Below are 20,089 nucleotides of genomic sequence, written 5' to 3' on the forward strand. Positions count from 1 at the left end.
GATACTGTGGCTAATTGGAGGATATAGTTAAAAATATTTTGATTAAAGATATCCAGCCATCACTGTAAACAGCTTCATGTCAGATTTTACATATAAGGGGAAAGCAGTTAGCTAGCATGCCTTTCTTAGAGTAAAATTGAAAAGTTTTGTTCCCCTGTTGTTTGTAAATTTGACATTCCTTGAGTAATTTGTTGAGTCTCTGTTCCAGACATAGCATAAATTTCTGATTTATAGGCATGAGTAACTGCCTAGTCTTCTGCATTTTATGCTGCTTTTTGCACAGGCTCCTGCCTTACCTTATTGTTTTTCTTCTTTCAGGGGCTGACATTTCAGGAAGTGGAGAACTTCTTTACCTTCCTAAAGAATATTAATGATGTAGACACTGCATTGAGCTTTTACCATATGGCTGGGGCATCTCTTGATAAAGGTAATGAAACCCAAAAGTGTTTTTCTGAAGCTATAAACAGTGAATCTGTAATCCATTAGGTGACTGCTGCTGCTGCTGCTAAGTCGCTTCAGTTGTGTCCGACTCTGTGCGACCCCATAAATGGCATAGACCCCATAGACAGCATAGACCCCATAGACAAAAAAGAAACCAAACTATTCCTTCCCAATAAAGAATGAATTAAAATGAACAGCAACTTTAGCTTCACATTATATATGTCATGACTCTGGCTCTGATAAGAGAACTTCCAAATTCCATGCATTGGTCCTCAGCTTAGATGTATTTCTAAGACTAATCATTTAAAGATGGGCATCTGCCTTGACTATAACCCTTCCTTAACAGAAATGTGTGAATTTTTCTTGACATTGTTTTAATTTGCTTTGTTTTGTTGGCATTGCATGGGCCTTGCATTTCACCCTGAGAGGCCAAGTACAGCAAATATATTTTCTTGAGCTAAACACTATAGTCAAGGCAGGTGCCCATCTTTAAATGATTAGTCTTAGCTGACCTAAGACACATCTAAGCTGAGGACCAATGCATGGAATTTGGAAGTTCTCTTACCAGAGCCAGAGTCATGACATATATAATGTGAAGCTAAAGTTGCTGTTCATTTTAATTCATTCTTTGTTGGGAAGGAATAGTTTGGTTTCTTTTTCGTGTTAGTTTTTGTGTTTTTCTTTAAAGATAAAATCATGAGTCTGAGAATAGCACCTCCACTGGCTTACTTCATACAAATTCAGTTCCAGTTTGTACAGGCAATGGGAGAGAGCCGAGCAATTGCAAGCAGTTTTCCCCAATATATGAAAAACTTCAAACATACACAACAGTTTAATTATTGAGAGAACATCCATATATCCAGCTCAATTAACATTTTGCTATATTTCTCTGATAACTGTGCATATATTCATCCTTCTGCTTATCAGTCCCTCATTTTTTCTGATGCAGAGTCCGTTAGAGACTTAAGTGTACGTCACTCCAGCTTTTTGGCTTCCAGCCCTTGAATGTGAAGTGTCGTTGGCATGTCTGGCAGTAGTCTCATTCACTCCTCAATAAACAACGTTGAAATACGAAAAAAAAAAAAAAAAAAAAAGTACTTCAGCATGAATGTTAACTGAAGTTCAGTAGTTGTTTACAGCTCCCTTGTGCCCTTTTGCAGTTAATTTCTGCCCCTGGTTATCAAGAGGCAGCCTTAATTCTGCATATTTTTCCACCATAGATTAATTTTGTTTGTTCTAGAACTTCATACAAATGGAATTAGACCATGAACACTCAGTTTCCCTCAGCCTGTTTTTGAGATCCCTCATGTGGTTACGCACACAGTAGTTGGTTTCGTTCCTTTTTTATGAATAGTAATCTATTGTATGACTATTCCAAAATTTGCCTTTCCTTTCTTCTGTTGGGCACCTTAGCTGTTACCAGTTATTGGTTATCTTGAATCAAGCCACTATGAACATTCTCGTGTTAATCTTTTTGAGGGTACGTATTTTCATTTTTCTTGGATAAATACCTAGGAGTATATTGCTGAGTCCAGAGAAAGGTGAGTATTTCTTTTATTAAAAAAAAAAACTTGCAGACACTTTTTCACAATGTATCTTTTATTTTTGTGATTCTGGAATGTACATTAAAGTGTCTCATTGTATTTTTAATTTGTACTTCCCTGATGACTTTTGCTATTGAGCAGCTTTTTGTGTTCTCATCATTCAGATACCTGCTTTGGTGAAGTGTCTGTTCAGATCTTTTGCCCATTTTTTATAAGTTGCTTGTCTTATTGAATTTGGAAGTTCTTGTTATGTTCTAATACGAATCCTATATCATATATATATGTTTTGTGAATAGTTTCCTAGTCTTGGCTTGCCTATTCACTTTTCCATGAGGTCTTCTGAGTAGTGGAAATTCTTCTTTTTAATAAAGTTTAATTTATCAAATTTTTTTGGTTATTACTTTCTCATCATAATAAACCTTTGTGCTCAATTGTTCATTTGTGTCCAACTCTTTGCAGCCCCAGACTCCTCTGCCCATGAAATTTTCCAGGCAAGAATCCTGGAGTAGGGTGCCATTTCCTAGTCCAGGGGATCTTCCCAACCCAGGGATCAGACCTGTGTTCCTGATGTCTCCTGCATAGGCAGGCATTCTTTACCACCAGCGCCACCTGGGAAGTCCGCCAGACTGATAAGATATTCCCCTGTATTTAATTTCTAAATATGGTGTGAAATAAAAGTCAGGATTTCTTTTTTCCACATGGATATTCAGTTGTACCAGCACTATTTGTTGAAAAAAACCCTCCGTTAGTTTGTTTTGGCACCTTTATCAAAAATCAGATGACCTTTTAAGTAGAGATCTATACATCTATATACCAATGGGCTTCCCTGATAACTCAGTTGGTAAAGAATCCGCCTGCAATGCAGAAGACGCTGGTTCAATTCCTGGGTTGGGAAGATCTGCTGGAGCAGGGATAGGCTACCCACTCCAGTATTCTTGAACTTCCCTTGTGGCTTAGCTGCTAAAGAATCCACCTGCAATGCAAGAGACCTGGGTTTGATCCCTGGGTTGGGAAGATACCCTGGAGAAGGGAAAGGCTACTCACTCCAGTATTCTGGCCTGGAGAATTCCATGGACTGTGTAGAGTATGGGGTCACAAAGAGTCGGACACGACTAAGCAACTTTCACTTTCACTTTATACTCATATTCACTGTCTTGGTTACCTTATAGCAGCCTTATAGAAATTCTTGAAGTGTCATGTATTATAAATTCTCCCAACTGGATTCTTCTTTTTCAAAATTGCTTTAGATGTTTTAGGTCCTTTTATTTCCATATAAGTTTTAACATCAGTTTGTCACTTTCTCCATAAAAAAGAGGTAGGACTGTGATTAAAATAACATCGAATATATACATTAATTTGGGGCGAATTGACGTCCTAGTGAAATATGAGTCTTCTAGTTCCTGAGCATGTTATAACTCTCCATCTTTATAGGTCTTATTTTATTTCTGTCATCAGTGGCTTGTGGTTTTAAATATACAGGTCTTACACATAATTTTTAAAATTTTATGCATATTTTATTGTCTTAATGCTATTAAAATTGAATTTTTATTTCATTTCCAGTTATTTACTATTATAAAATATAATTTATTTTTGTTTATGAATATTGTATTCTGTAGTCTTGCTAAATTTGCTCATTCTTCTAGGTAATCTGTGAATTCCTTAGGTTTTTCTGTGTAAGTAGTAATGTCATCTGCAAACAGAGATAGTTTCACTTCTTTTTTATATTTATTCCTTTATTTGCCTTGCCTTACTGCACTTGCTTTAACCACCAGCACAGTGTTGAATTCAGGTGATGAGTGTGGGTATTGTCGACTTCTTCCTAATTTTAGGCGGGAAAAATTCAATATTTTACAATTAAGATGGATATTAGATTGGACTGTTCATAGGTGCCCATTACCAGATTAAGGAAATTCCTTTTTCTTCCTAATTTAAAAAAAAGATTTTGTCATCAGTGACTGTTGAATTTTGTCAAAAACTTTCTGTATATAGAGAGAGGAATGATTATATGGCTTCTCTCCTTTATTTTCTTAATATGGTAGTTACATTGATTATCCCTTATTGTCCTGAGATAAACCCAACTTGATGATTATGTATTAGGCTTTTTATATATTGGTAAGTTTATTTCTAACATTTTGTTAAATATTGAGGAATGTTGATCCGCAATTTTATTTTTTGTAGTATCTTTTCAGATTTTGTAATAGACTAAACTGTCCTCATAAAATAAGTTGGGGAGTTTTTTCTCTTTTATTTTCAGTAAGAATTTGTAATGATATATATATATATATATATATATATATATATATATATATACACACACACACACACACACACACATATATACTGTTCTTTCATTTTGAATTTTTTGATAAGATTCACCAACGAAATTATCTGGGCCTGCAGTTTTCTTTGTGGGGAAGTTTTGCTAATTTTTAAATAGATACGTAGGCATGCAGAGTTTGTTTTATCTTGTGTGATAAATAAGTTGTCTTTTTTTAAGAAATTTGCCCATTTTGTATGTTATTTATTTACCTAAAGCTGTTCATAATATTTTATCATTATCCTTTTGATATCTATAAAATCTGTAAGATCTGAAATTTAGCCTTTATTCCTAACACTGGTGAATTATATCTTCTCTTTCTCCTTTTTGTTTTTTATTTAATCTACCTAGAGGGTTAACAATTTTAATTTTTTCAAAGGATCAATTTTTTACTTTATTAATTTTGTTTTTTCTTTTGCATTATTTCTTCTCATATCTTTATTATTTCCTTCCTTCTATTTATTTTTCAGTATGCATCCTCTGCTTTTCTTTTTTTAGTTTCTTAACCTATCTTTTCTAAGATAATCTTTGGAGGCTATAAATTTCATTCTAAACATTGCTTTGTATTCTATAAATTTTGATATGTTGTATTTTCATCATCATTCTGTTTGAAATATTTTATGATTTTCTGCATGATTTCAGTGGTGGATTACATATTATTTAAAGATAGGTTGTTTTTCATTTCCAAATATTTTATTTTTCTAGATATACTCTTGTTTTTTATTTCTAATTTAATTCTTTTGTGGTCAGAATACACACTGTATAAAATTTCAGTTCATTAAAATGGACTGAGAACTTGTTTTATGACCCAGAATTTGGTCAGGTTTTTTTTGATGAATGTTTCATATACATTGGAAAAATGTACATTCTTTGGAATGTAATGTTACTTAATCAACCCAGGTCAAAGTGGGTTGATAGTGTTCAGATCTTATATGTCCTAACTGATTTTTTTGTCTAGTTGCTTTTAGTGAGACTGAAATGTTAAAATCTCCAAATATGACGTGTGAATTTTTCTGTTTTTCCCTTTAAATGGTGTCAGTCTTTACTTCATGAATTTTGAGCTCTGGTATTAAGTACATAAATATTTAATGATTACGATTATTGTGTTTTCCTGATGAATTAGCCATTTTATAATTATGAAATATTCCCCCTTTATGTTTAGTGATATACCTTTTCTTGAAGTCTGTTTTGTCTGGTATTAATTTAATTACTCTAGCTCTTTGGGTGGGCTTCCCTGGTAGCTCAGCTGGTAAAGAATCTGCCTGTAATGCTGGGGACCCCAGTTCAATTTCTCGGTCGGGAAAATCCCCTGGAGAAGGCATAGGCTACCCACTGCAGTGTTCTTGGGCTTCCCTGGTAGCTCAGATGATAAAGAATCTGCCTGCAATGCAGGAGACCTGGGTTCGATCCCTGGGTTGAGAAAATTTCCTGGAGGAGGGCATGGCAACCCTCTCTAGTATTCTTGCCTGGAGAATCCCCATGGACAGAGGAGCCTGGTAGGCTCTAGTCCATGGGGTGGCAAAGAGTCGGACACGACTGAGTGACTAAGCACAGCACAGCACAGCACAGCACAGATCTTTGGGTAGTTATTCTTTGTATGATTTGTCCTCCTCTATTCTTTTTGTGTTAAACCTGTCTATGTATTTAAGGTTCATCTCTTCTAGACATAGAGTTGGGTCTAGTGGCCTTTTCAGTTCAGTTCAGTCGCTCAGTCGTGTCCGACTCTTTGCGACCCCATGAATCGCAGCACGCCAGGCCTCCCTGTCCATCACCAACTCCCAGAGTTCACTCAGACTCACGTCCATCGAGTCAGTGATGCCATCCAGCCATCTCATCCTCTGTCGTCCCCTTCTCCTCCTGCCCCCAATCCCTCCCAGCATCAGAGTCCTTTCCAATGAGTCAACTCTTCGCATGAGGTGGCCAAAGTACTGGAGTTTCAGCTTCAGCATCATTCCCTCCAAAGAAATCCCAGGGCTGATCTCCTTCAGAATGGACTGGTTGGATCTCCTTGCAGTCCAAGGGACTCTCAAGAGTCTTCTCCAACACCACAGTTCAAAAGCATCAATTCTTCGGTGCTCAGCTTTCTTCACAGTCCAGCTCTCACATCCATACATGACCACTAGAAAAACCATAGCCCTGACTAGACGGACCTTTGTTGGCAAAGTAATGTCTCTGCTTTTGAATATGCTATCTAGGTTGGTCATAACTTTTCTTCCAAGGAGTAACGTCTTTTAATTTCATGGCTGCAGTCACCATCTGCACTGATTTTAGAGCCCAAAAAAATAAAGTCTGACACTGTTTCCACTGTTCCCCATCTATTTCCCATGAAGTGATGGGACCAGATGCCATGATCTTCGTTTTCTGAATGTTGAGCTTTAAGCCAACTTTTTCACTCTCCGCTTTAACTTTCATCAACAGGCTTTTTAGTTCCTCTTCACTTTCTGCCATAAGGGTGGTGTCATCTGCATATCTGAGGTGATTGATATTTCTCCCAGAAATCTTGATTCCAGCTTATGCTTCTTCCAGCCCAGCGTTTCTCGCTCTACCATTTTGCAGTTTATATTTTAGTGATTTCTCTAGAAATTGTAATTTTTCATGGTTTACTTAAAGTTAATATTGAACCACTTCAGGTTAATTGTAAGGACCTTGTTTTCATATGGTTCCATGTACTGTCACCCCATCGTTTATGCTATTGTTGCCATATTATATTTCCTCCATATATGTTATAATCACTGTCATATAATGGTAGGATTTTTGTTTTCAACAATTATACTTTTAGTAAATTAACAAAAAATTTTTGTACTTAGCCACATTTACTCATGCTTACCAATTTGAGTGTTTTTCATTTGTTCCTGAATATCTAAATATTTATCTGTTATCACTATCAGTTTGAAAAACTTCCTTTATCATTCTTTATGGAACATATCTGCTGGCAGTGATTCTCTTAGTTTTTGGTTTATCTGACAATGTTTTTATTCCACCATTGAGTACTGCAATTTGTGATTTTTAAATTTCTCCAAAGCATTGACTTGGGTTTTAATAACACAGTATTGCTTATTCAACACTTTTTGGTGGGCTTCTTAAGATTTTCTAATATAAGATCATGTAACCTGCAAATAGAAATCATTTTACTTCTTTCTTTCCAACAGGGATGCCTTTTATTTCATTTTCTTGATCCACATAACATTTTAAGAGAACATTCGTCTCCTTGCTTATTTACTTATATAATTTTATTTGTTTAAAATAATCCCTCTTCTGACCTTTGTGAAAACCGTTGGAAAAACTTAATGAAATCATGGAGGTTATGCATGTATTTGTATAATACCACGGGGTCATTTCTATAGAATAGCTTTGGTTATATTGCTTTGTTTCACAGAACAGATCTGACAGCATCTATAAGTCCAACATAAAAGATTTGAAGTCATCACTTATTATTAAATAAAATAAATAAGCTCATCTTTATATTTGCATACCTTTTTTTGAAAAGTCTAATTAAAGATCATAGATTTGCTCTCAGGAACAATTATATAAGATGAATCACTATCTGTGTTAAAATTATAGGATGCACAAAATAGAATGATTCAGGATAATGATAGCAAACAAAAGTGTAACCTAGTGGTTAAAAAAAAGGATAGTATTTCTTTCAAATAACTGCAAACCATCTCCTGCAATGGTTAGTCTCTCCGTAGAGTTCACACCTCATTATCCTTGCTAATAGAGGCAGCAGTACAAATTATGTAGTCATATCTGATATCCAAAAATATGTTTGGCTTTGAGATAGATGATGTTTGGCATTTATTTTGACTTCTTAGTTTGTTTCATCTGTATAACTTTGGATTCCCTGAGTGTAAAAGATAGATATCTAGGGGAAACTGGCCTAGATTCATGCTAAGTAAGAGGGAAAAGCCACGTATACTCATTTCCTAGGGCTGCCATAACAAATTACCACAAACACAGTGATCTGAAACAACAGAAATCTATTTCACAGCTCTGCAGGCCACAGATTTGAAATGAAGGTGTTGGCAGGGCCATACTCCCTCTGAAGGCTCTAGGGAATAGTCCTCCCTTGCCTCTTCCAGCCTCTGGTGGCTTAGGCACTCCTTGGCTTGTGGCTGCATAACTCCAGTCATGCTTCTCTCTTCACATGGCCTCCCTACCCCCTTCTCCCTGTGTGTCTGTCTTCTATTTATCTCTTCTAAGAACACTTGTCATTGGACTTAGGACCCACCTGGATCATCTCAGGATTCTTAATTACATCTGCAAAGACCCTTCTTCCAAACAAAGTCACATTCATAAGTTCCAGGGCGTAAGATGTAGACATATCTCTTGGGCCAACATTCAACTCACTATAGCAACCAAGAACTAAATATCACTCATATGTAGTCCACAAAGTAAAGCAAAACCAGAAACAAAAAAAATGAATTTAATTTACTATGAGAATATTTGTATCGTCTATTTAAAACTGAATTTTTTGTAATTTATTTGGCTGTGCAGGGTCTTAGTTGTGGCATGTAGAGTCTAGTTCCCCAGCCAGGGATCAAACCCAGGGTCTCAGCATTGAGAGCTCAGAGTCTTAGCCACTGGACCACCAGGCGAGTCCCTAAAACTGAATTTTTTAAAAGAAACCTAATTATGGTCTTTCTTTCCCTGGCTAACTTCTGTTTCTTCAAAGAGCCCTTCCTGACTACTCAGTTAAATTATATAAAACTAAATACATTATCTATAGCTTTTGTAATTTTTAACCTAAAATCTTCTGACTTCACTCTTGTAATCAATTCCTGTCCATAAATTATAGACACGGCTTGAATTTTCACAAATACAGGTAATCAGTAGAGTAGAGATTACTGTCTGTGATGTTTTGTACATCGATAGTAGGCTTTCAATAAACACTTAACTGAAGTAAACAAACAAAAGTAAGCATTATCCTTGATTCCATACTCATTCATCTGCATATTTATTTTTTCAATGAATCTACATCTCTACTTCCAGAAATCCCAAATCTGACTTTGTTTCTCCATCTAGCCCACTCTACTTCTAGTCTCTCTACCTGGGCTTACAGGGCTCCCTGTGGCATGGCGCTTATATACTCTTGAGTATAACAAATATCACTTTCTTACCAGTTCAGTCCACTCTGCATGCTCTTCTTTTATTTTCTAGATATATGAAGTTCATTCCACCTGAAACCCCTTGTTCTGGCTGTTCCTTCACCTCAAGTGCTCTTTCCCGGGACCTCAGTGTGTTGGGCTCCTTGTAACTAAGGTGTCATAAATCACTTCCTAGGTAGCTCCATCAGCCTGTATCATAGCATTTATGACTACCTTGTATTTTCTTGTATATTTATGTGTGTGTTTATTATCTGTCCCTATTTGCTAGAATGTTTATCTGTCTTGTTCCTGAATATATTTCCTGTGCCTAGGACAATAGCTAAGATACAGTAGACATTCTGTAAATAGTTGATCAATTAATAGGTGAATGAGTGAATGTCTTGATAGATGTGAACAAGACATAGGATCTCAAGCCAGTAACCCCTCACCTTTGACAGTAGACCCAGAGAACAAACTCATGTCATGAATTCACTGTCTTCTGTAAGCCCTGTGTTTTAGACTTGACACAGATTGCACAAGAAAAGACTAGCATGTGCTTGGCAACCATTCCAAGTTCCTTCCCTCTGCCAGATGTGCCTGTCTTTTACAGGCTCTCCTTGCACTCTCCCCTTTTAAACCTTCCTTAGCCTGATAGTCAGACTGGTGATTTTTCCATGGATTTGAGTTCTGTACCAATTCTGCTTCCACAGAATCATGATATTTCACTGCTAAGATAAATCTTAGAAGAGAGGAGGAAAAATACAATGGTTAACCACACGAGCCTGGATTTGAATCTTGGCTCCATCTTTGACTAGTTTAGTGAATGTGTTTGTGCGTGCTCAGTTACTTACAACTTTTTGTGACCCCATGGACTGTAACCCTCCAGGCTCCTCTGTCCATGAGATTTTCCAGGCAAGAATACTGCAGTGGGTTGCCATTTCCTCCTCCAGAGGATCTTCCCAAACAGGGATCGAACCCACATTTCCTGCATCTCCTGCATTGGCAAGTGGATTCTTTACCACTGAGCCACCTGGGAAGCCTGACTAGCTGAGTAGCTTTGGGCAATTTCTGAATTTAGTTTCTGTGTTTTTAAAATCAGGATAACTATATCCACCTCACAGGATTGTTCTGAGGATAAATCTACATATAACACTTAACCTTGTGCCTATCATGCACTGGATGTTGAATAAATGCCTGCTGCTTGCATTATGAGGTTGATGATATAAGCAGATTTAGCATGGCTCATGCATTCATTGAGCTGGCAGCATAGGCACTGTGCTGGGCACAGGCTTCTGCTCTCAAGAAGCTCACAATCCATCAGGGGAGAAAGAAGAGGATACAAGTTGTTCAAGTTGTGATAGGTGCTAATTAGAGCCTCTGACCTCCATGGGAGGTGGGGGAAGAGTACCTTTGGGTGGACATATGAGTACCTTTGTCTGCCTGCTATTCTCAATCTCAGCTGTCTTCATTTTTTCCTAAAAGATTAGGACCTTCAGAAATTGGCACCTTTTAGAGGCCCTGGCATTATCTTTTCCTTGGCTATTTTAGAGCTTGGAAACCTGTCTTTAGACATAATTTAGCACAGAATTTCCCAAACAGCATTGTGAAGAACATTATATACTGCAATATGTTAATGGTTCTGTGGGTTTAAAACAAAACCCCCAAAAAGTGTTCCATGGGTCAAATAAGTTTGGAAAATGCCAAGTTATACAGAAATTCTTCCTGCAGCACTACTCCTGCCAACTTTTTAATATGCTAATGTGCATTATTAATTTCCAAGAGAGTGATAAAATTCCCAAACTTGACTTGCCCTAAAATGTCTTTTAACAACTTACAGAGCTAATGTTCCTCAGAACAGTTGGAGAACCTAGGCAGGTGGCATTTGCAGATTTACATTCCAATGTGATCTAATCCCTCTAGAGTGAAAATGGCAAATTGTGTTGAGGCTATTTCTTTAGTTCCTCATGGCCCATGTGAAAAAGACAACTGTCAGGCAAGAATGAGATGTCTTTGGTGAATCTGACCATCTGGAGAAGCAACCTTTCTACATGAACTAATAGTGTGTTTCTACTATGGGTCATCTCTTGTTTCGCACTAAAGAGGATTTGGTTCTATTGCTTATTCATACACATATTGGGCATAAAATTAGATGTATAACCTCTCAAGGGCTGTCTGAATGATTTACCTAGTCTGCTGAAGAAGGTAATGGAAAATTGAACATGACTCCTTCCCCATGGCATCCTATGATGGAACAGTTAGAAATTATTTGAATTGGAGCTCTAGAATGAGCTATGGCCTGTATGACTTAGAGTGTTCTTATTTCTGCCAAGACAATAAAAGGTTTCCAGGTGGTGAAAAGCCCCTTATGAAACATCTTAGAATATTAGAGATTTGGGACCTTGTAGGTCCAGTTGTGCTTCCTGTGTACTTTGAACTACAATACAGGAAACAGTGGCACAGATACAGTCCATGACCTTTAGTACTCATGCTCCAGCACCGGCCCCTTAAATTGAAAACCATAATTTATGACATAGTTGCCCTCAATTCTGTATAGTCATTCTATATGTACACTTTACCTAATTACCTGACAAGTCAGGAAAACAAATTGTAAAACCTGTGGCATAACTCCTACAAGGTGCCCTCTGCAACCCCAAGTATTTTTACTGAAAGGTAGGATTATCCTCTGTTTTATGGAAAAGGAAATACAAAATGAAGCACCTTACCCTTGGTTACTCAGCTAATAAGTAGAGCCAGAATTCAACCTCAGGGCTCTCTGATCCCAAAGCCTGTATTCTTTCCATACCATCATGTTGTCTCTTTATACCCCAAAATGCTTCTGGGATTTGAAAATCTTTGCTGAATGTAATCTAGGAGGAGACAAGGCAGGTTCACCATTCTGAACTCTGGTTCTCAGTAGCGTAGGGAGGACAGGCACTAGCTTGTTTCCTCCCAGTTCCCTTTGATTAAGAGTTGACCATTCTTGGCTGGGAATAGAGTCTTTTGATAAACTCTGATGTTTTGGAGTCAGTGCCCTTCTGTTAGATATGGAATAGGACATTTTTCCCCCTACAGTTGTCTCTTCTGTTCAGAACCATGTTTTCCAGCTCAGACACACTCTGACATCTGTAGTGCATACTCTACAGTGACACAGATTCTTGGAATTGTCTAATCTAGCTTCTTATGCCCACAAAGGAACGTCTTAGTAGACACATCTACGTTGTTCACTTTTCTGACCATATTTCTCTTCGGTGAAAAAACCAATACACAAAAGCCTGCAATGACTTAAATATGGTCATCTAGCAAGGAAAGTTGGTACCCCTTTGAAGGATCCCACAGAACAGAAAATATATATGTCTATACTAAGCTGTCATTTCTGAACATCAGATTATAGGATATACAGATGTGGACTCCTGAACTTCTAACGATCCAGGTGTTCCTTATCACCTCTACTTGTAGGTGTGGCAGTGTTTTATTATACTTTCAGAGACACTTCCAACATCTAGCACTTATTGAAAGTTAAATATACTCAAGAAGTTTGTAAGCATAAATTCTGGTTTTAAACTCAAACCTGATTTTGAGTCACTGTAACTCACTAGCTTTGTGTCTTTGAACGAATCACTGAAGCTTTCAGACTTCAGTTTCCTGATCTGTAGAGTGGTGATATAGACTCCTTGCTTCAAGCCACTGAGAGAATCAAATGAGATAATCCTATATTGAAGAAAGTAGGGAAAACCACTAGACCATTCAGATATGACCTAAATCAAATGCCTTACAATTATACAGTGGGAGTGAGAAATAAATTCAAGGGATTAGATCTGATAGAGTGCCTGAAGAACTATGGACGGAGGTTCGTGACATTGTACAGGAGGCAGTGAAGAAGACCATCCCCAAGAAAAAGAAATGCAAAAAGGCAAAATGGTTGTCTGAGGAGACCTTACAAATAGATGAGAAAAGAAGAGAAGCAAAAGGCAAAGGAGAAAAGGAAAGATAAACCATTTGAATGCAGAGTTCCAAAGAATAGCACAGAGAGATAAGAAAGCCTTCCTCAGCGATCAATGCAAAGAAGTAGAGGAAAACAATATTATGGGAAAGACTGAAGATCTCTTCAAGAAAATTAGAGATACCAAGGGAACATTTCATGCAAAAATGAGCACAATAAAGGACAGAAACAGTATGGACCTAACAGAAGCTGAAGATATTAAGAGGTGGCAAGGAAACACAGAAGAACTATACAAAAAAGATCTTCGTGACCCAGATAATCATGATGGTGTGATCACTCGCCTAGAGCCAGACATCTTAGAATGCAAAGTCAAGTGGACCTTAGGAAGGAAGCATCACTATAAACAAAGCTAGTGGAGGTGATGGAATTCCAGCTGAGCTATTTCAAATTCTAGAAGATGATGCTGTTAAAATGCTGCACTCAATATGCCAGCAAATTTGGAAAACTCAGCAGTGGCCACAGGACTGGAAAAGGTCAGTTTTCATTATAATCCCAAAGAAAGGCAATGCCAGAGAATGTTCAAATTACTGCACAAATGCTCTCATCTATAAAGAAAGCTGAGTGACAAAGAATTGATGTTTTTGAACTGTGGTGTTGGTGAAGGCTCTTGAGAGTCCGTTGGACTGCAAGGAGATCCAACCAGTCTATCCTAAAGGAAATCAGTCCTGAATATTCATTGGAAGGACTGATGCTGAAGCTGAAGCCCCAATACTTTGGCTACCTGATGCAGAGAACTGACTCGTTGGAAAAGACCCTGATGCTTGGAAAGATTGAAGGCAGGAGGAGAAGGGGAAGACAGATGATGAGATGGTTGGATAGTATCACCGACTTGATGGACGAGAGTTTGAGCAAGCTCCAGGAGTTGGTGATGGACGGGAAAGCCTGCATGCTGCAGTCCACGGGGTCACAAAGAGTTGGACACTACTGAGCAACTGAACTGAACTGAACTTAATCCTTTATTATTATACTAGATTGAAATTATGACTATAGACAGCCACCTGTTCTGTTTTCAACCCCAAAGTACTGACTTTCCTCTGTCTATTTATCTTCAGTTAAGTAAGGAGCTAATAGATTAGAAACATCCTCTCCGGATATGGCAATTTGGCAAAAAGTTATTTTTTAAAATATCACCCTAGACCCTGATATGGCTTACTGTTTGTTCTCTTGGAAAGTAGTATCTACTGCTTTTTTCAGCCACTTTTTGAGATTTGTATTAATTTAGAAGTTGTTGTGATTTCTCTGGTGGTCCAGTGGCTAAGACTCTGCACTCCCAATGCAGGGGGCCCAGGTTCAATCCCTGGCCAGGGAATTAGATCCCACATACTGCAACCAAGACCCAGTGCAGCCAAATAAAAATCAGAAAAAAGGAATAAAGAAGTTGTAAGTTGCTTTGTTTTTAATGAGGAAGATTGGAGCTTTTAGTTTCTCCTAAAATTCATCATTCATCTAAAATATCCTGGGATTATTGCTTTCAGAAGGCATTGATTTTCACTGTTCATTCACTGTCGTACGCATCTCTTTGCAGCCCCATTGACTTCAGCACGCCAGTTTTCCCTGTCCTTCACTATCTCCCAGAGTTTGCTCAAACTTAGGTCCATCGAGTCAGTGATGCCATCCAATCATCTCATCCTCTGTTGTCCCCTTCTTCTCCTGCCTTCAATCTTTCCCAGCATTGAAGTTTTTTCCAGGGAGTCAGCTCTTCACATCAGGTGGCCAAAGTATTAGAACTTCAGCTTCAGCATCCATCCTTCCAATGAGTATTCAGGACTGACTGCCTTTAGGATTGAATGGTTTGATCTCCTTGCTGTCCAAGGGACTCTCAAGAGTCTCCTCCAGCAGTAATTCTTCAGCACTCAGCCTTCTTTATGGTCCAGCTCTCACATCCATGCATGACTACTGGAAAAACCATAGCTTTGAATATACACACCTTTGTCGGCAAAGTGATGTCTTTGCTTTTTAATTGATGTCTAGGTTTGTCACAGCTTTTCTTTCAAGGAGCAAGTGTCTTTTAATTTCATGGCTGTGGTCACCATTCTCAGTAACTTTGGAGCCCAAGAAAATAAAATCTGTCATTGTTTTCACTTTTTCCCCATCTCTTTGCCATGAACTGATGGGACCGGATGCCATGATCTTAGTTTTTTGAATGTTGAATTTTAAGCTAGCTTTTTCACTGTTCTGTTTCACCCTCATCAAGAGGCTCTTTGTTCCTCTTCACTCTCTGCCATTAGAATAGTATCATCTGCCTATCTGAGATTGTTGATATTTCTCTTGGCAATCTTGATTCAAGCTTTGATTCATCCAGCCTGGCATTTTGCATGATGTACTCTGTGAACTTAAATAAGCAGAGTGAAGTATACAGCCTTGACATACTCCTTCCCCAATTTGGAACCAGTCTGCTGTTTCATGTCCGGTTCTACCTGTTGCTTCTTGACCTGCATACAGGTTTCTCAGGAGACAGGTAAGATGGTTTAGTATTCCCATGTCTTTAAGAATTTTCCACAGTTTGTTGTAATCTACACAGTCAAAGGCTTTCGCGTAGTCAGTGAAGCAGAAGTAGATGTTTTTCTGAAATTCCTTTGCTTTTTCTATGATTCAACGGATGTTGGCAATTTGATCTCTGGTTCCTCTGCCTTTTCTAAATCCAGCTTATACATCTGGAAGTTCTTGGTTAATGTACTACTAAAACCTAACTTGTAGGATTTTGAACATTACCTTGCTAACATGTGAAATGAGCATAATTGTACAACGGTTTAAACATTCTTTGGCATTGCCTTTCTTTGGGATTAGAATGAAAACTGACATTTCCAGTCCTGGAGTCCACTGCTGAGTTTTGCAAATTTGCAGGCATATTGAGTGCAGCACTTTTAACAGCATCATCTTTTAGGATTTTAAATAGCTCATCTAGAATTCTATCACCTCCACTAGGTTTGTTCATAGCAATGCTTCCTCAGGCCCACTTAACTTCACACCCCAGGATTTCTGTCTCTAGGTGAGTGACTATATCACAGTTATCTGGGTCATTAAGACCTTTTTTGTATAGTCAAGAATACACAGAAGAATATACCTTTTGTATATTCTTGCCACCTTTTTTAAATCTCTTCTGCTTCTCTTAGGTTTTTGCTGTTTCTGTCCTTTATTGTGCCCATCTTTGCATGAAATGTTCCCTTAGTATCTCCAATTTTCATTATTTAACTTATCTATTCCTAGGACTGTGTGTGTGTGTGTGTGTGTGTGTGTGTGTGTGTGAGTCACTCAGTCATATCTGACTCTTTGTGACCCCATGGACTGTAACCCACCAGGCTCCTCTGTCCATGGAATTCTCCAGGCAACAATACTAGAGTGGGTAAGCCATTCCCTTCTCCAGGGCATCTTCAGGACCCAGGGATCAAACCCAGGTCTCCTGCATTGCAGGCAGATTCTTTACCATCTGAGCCACCAGGGAAGCCCTGTTCCTAGGACTATCTATGCCCTATCAATATCTCTAGTATCTGTAGCAATCAAAGGGTAATTGTCTACTAGACTGTAAATTCTTGAGGACAAGAACCATGTTTTCCACATCTTTGTGTCCTGCTCTGAGCCTAGAATAATTATTTATATATAGTAGATATTTAATTAATGTTGAATAAATGAGTGAATTAATTTTTAACCTGATCAGATCCTGAAAAGGATGGTATAATTCTCTAATAAAAGCCTAGGGTGAGGGGGAGGACAAGAGGAGTATGACACCTTCCCTTGTCATTACTTTCCTTGACACATGGGCAAATCACAATTTCTCTGACCTCAGGTTAGATGTTATACTAAATATCGCCAAGCATTCTTCCAGATTTGAAACTCTGTAACTAAATCAGCTTTTAACTGAATGTAGTAATGTTTTAAGGAACATGTTGTAGCCTAAAGCTGTATCCAAATCTGTGAAAATGAACTGACTTATAATTATCAAATACATTTGAAATCAGAGCAAGGCTGTTGAATTCCCAAAAGAATGGTGGCAGTTTTAATTTATTTTCTTGTTAAGAAATCTAAAACTTAATTAGATCTTGGCTAGTGCCTTGATAAGAGCTGATTTCTAAAGCTTGGTATAGTACTTGCAGAAAAGTGACAGTTCCATAAAATGTACCTAGAATGAGCATAGTTGTATATAAAGTATTATTTGAGGAATCTCTAAAGGACATTCCCAACCATAAATACCTTCCCTACTTTCTTGCTTATAACAAATTACAACAAATTTGCAGCTTAAAATACCACCTGTTTATCATACTAGTTTTCATAAGTCAGAGAGTCAGGCACAGTGTAACTGGGTTCTCTGCTCAAAGTCTTTAACAAGACGGAAATCAAGGCATCAGTAGGACTGCTTTCTCATCTGGAGTTCACAGACAGTCCTCTTCTAAGCTTATTTGGGTTCTTGGCAGAACTCAGCTCCTTTTGGGTGTAGGACTGAGGTTCCTTTTTCATACTGGCTGTCGCTCTCAGCAGGCCACTGCAGTTCCTTGCCATGTGGTCCTCTTACAGTATGGCAGCTCACTTCTTCAAAGCCAGCAGGAGAATCTTTTTCCTCAGTGTGCGAGATGGGTTCTTACATAATTGTAATCATGAGAATGACTATCCCATTACCTTATCCATATAAAGTAACCTAATCACAAGAGTGGTATCACGTCCTATTCACAGGTCTTGCCCACTTTCAAGGAGAGGAGATTTTACAGGGTGTGGGGATCTTGAGGACCATCTCAAAATTCTACCCACCATACCAGCTGTAATTCCAGAAATTACCAGTTAAATTCTTTTGAGGACTTCTGAAGATATGCACATTTTAATTCATCTAAGCCATGTTATCTAAAAGGATGTTAACATGTCAGTCATAAAATTTTAGGGCTTAAAGGGAGCTTAGAAATCATTTTACTTAAACCCTCACTTCCTTGTTTTTAACTTCTTTAATTACACTTGAAGGAAAATGGCTTGCTCAAATCACAGCTAGTGTGATACAAAACTGAGACCAGAGATTCCAGTTCATTCACTTCCATACCACTGTTCTGTCAAGTGCATAGCACTCACTGCCACCAGAAGGGTCTAGAGAATTCTATAGGTGACTCAGTGCTTTTATGAGAAGACGAAAATGGGGGAAAGTTTACAGCAAGAATGTACGGGAGAGCATCCCCAGACAGCCGTAGCATGAAGACAGGAAATGGGAATGTCATAAAGATGTGTGGAGAAGAGGTTATGGGGAAAAAGCTCCTATTTTGTAAATTCTTGTATTTTTTTAATTTATTTATTTATTGGCCATGCTGCCAAGCATTCAGGATCTTAGTTCCCTGACCAAGGATTGAACCTGTACCCCCTGCAGTGGACGCACAATCTTAACCACTGGACCTCTAGGAAAGTCCTTATAAATTCTTTTAAAGTTTGTGGGAGGCAGGCTCCTGTGCTTCAGTTCATTATTTCATTTTGTAAGAACGTTTATGTGTGAAGGAGAGTGCTTGCCAGGATTCCATTCATTTAAGACAAAGGCATCAATTTTTAAAACAAAAGTATTCATACTGTAGGCACAGAAGCTCAAATTCTGAAAGAAATGTTTGCTTTATGAGGCACTTTCTCTCTCTGCAGAGAACTAATTTATTTTCCCCAAAATTTAAAGTCACTTAGCAGTTCTAAAGATTGATTCTGGCTTACCTCTGTTGCTTTGAATATGTTGTGATTTAGTGAAATTATTTATAAGTGCCCCAAGGAGAAGGAGAGCTGCTTTAGGGACTCATGATTACCATTGAAGGAGAGAGGAAAGAGGGTAAGATAAACCACCAAAACACCCACTTAAAGAGACAAGAACATCAGCAGCATTATATCCTGCTATGAAAAGGATCAGAAAGAAATTACACCAACTGGGGAAGTATAGAGGTTAGTATTTAATGCAAGCGCTGCTTTGCAGGGGCTTCAGGGGCTACTGCCCTTAGAGACCTCTGCAGTTTTGATAAGACACTTGTTAAGATGAAGTGTATTTAGCCTTTTGTATCATTTCAGCAAGCTGAACTTAAATATCTCAGTTGCTTTCAACTTTAGTTATCAGAGATTCAGACTCTCTTGAGGCTGACAACTGTAGCCCACCAAGGAAGTAATTTTGCAAAGCAAGCATAAAAGCCACTTCCAAGATTGAGGTTAGAATAATATAAAGAAGTGGTTATCTAAATAATGACACGTGCTCTTGGTGGAATGCTGTGCACCTGTCAAAAAGGAATTGTTTATCTATTGGAATGGAATTATTTCTTAGATATGTTGTTAAATGAGTCAAGGAAAACCATATATTTAAATCATTTTGTGGGAAGAAGTGAAGAATAAATATTTGATTTTCTATCTATAAAATATTTCTAGGGAAACTGGAGATGTTCGTTGCTTCCGGACAACATCTGGAGGGGGAAGGGACATTGAGAGGGAGACTTCAACCCTTTTGTACCATTTGAATTTCAAACAACTAAATGTATTATATAATGAAAAATAACTTTTTAAAATAAAAAATAATGAAAATTTAAAAGAGTCAAAGAAGGAAAAGCAAATATGGTAAATTTTGGTAACATGGTAAATTGGTCTCGAGGTAAGACCTGGCTGTGTTATAAAGGTTTCCCTGCAAGGAGACTTGACTGGCCCCTTGCCAGTCTGTCCTGATGGCAAATCTATCCTAATGCTGTCATCCCCACCTGCACCTCTGTTCAAGCTGTCC

The 20,089-nt window shown here is 38.0% G+C and overlaps 1 protein-coding gene and 1 non-coding gene across 3 annotated transcripts in view; both read left to right on the forward strand.

The window, feature by feature from the left end:
* Nucleotides 1-20,089, forward strand: part of MICU1 (mitochondrial calcium uptake 1) — a 227,940-nt gene that overhangs the window by 200,331 nt on the left and 7,520 nt on the right. For both annotated transcript variants that reach the window (XM_005888689.3, XM_070364852.1), the window contains exon 10: nt 319-427. In XM_005888689.3, coding sequence (XP_005888751.1) covers nt 319-427 — 109 coding nt within the window. The remainder of the gene's footprint in view (nt 1-318; nt 428-20,089) is intronic.
* TRNAG-CCC (transfer RNA glycine (anticodon CCC)) lies at nt 14,623-14,695 on the forward strand. Its single transcript has one exon. It is a non-coding gene; the product is annotated as a tRNA-Gly (tRNA).

Source organism: Bos mutus, chromosome 28 (genome assembly GCF_027580195.1).
Source record: "Bos mutus isolate GX-2022 chromosome 28, NWIPB_WYAK_1.1, whole genome shotgun sequence".
Taxonomy (NCBI): Eukaryota; Metazoa; Chordata; class Mammalia; order Artiodactyla; family Bovidae; genus Bos; species Bos mutus.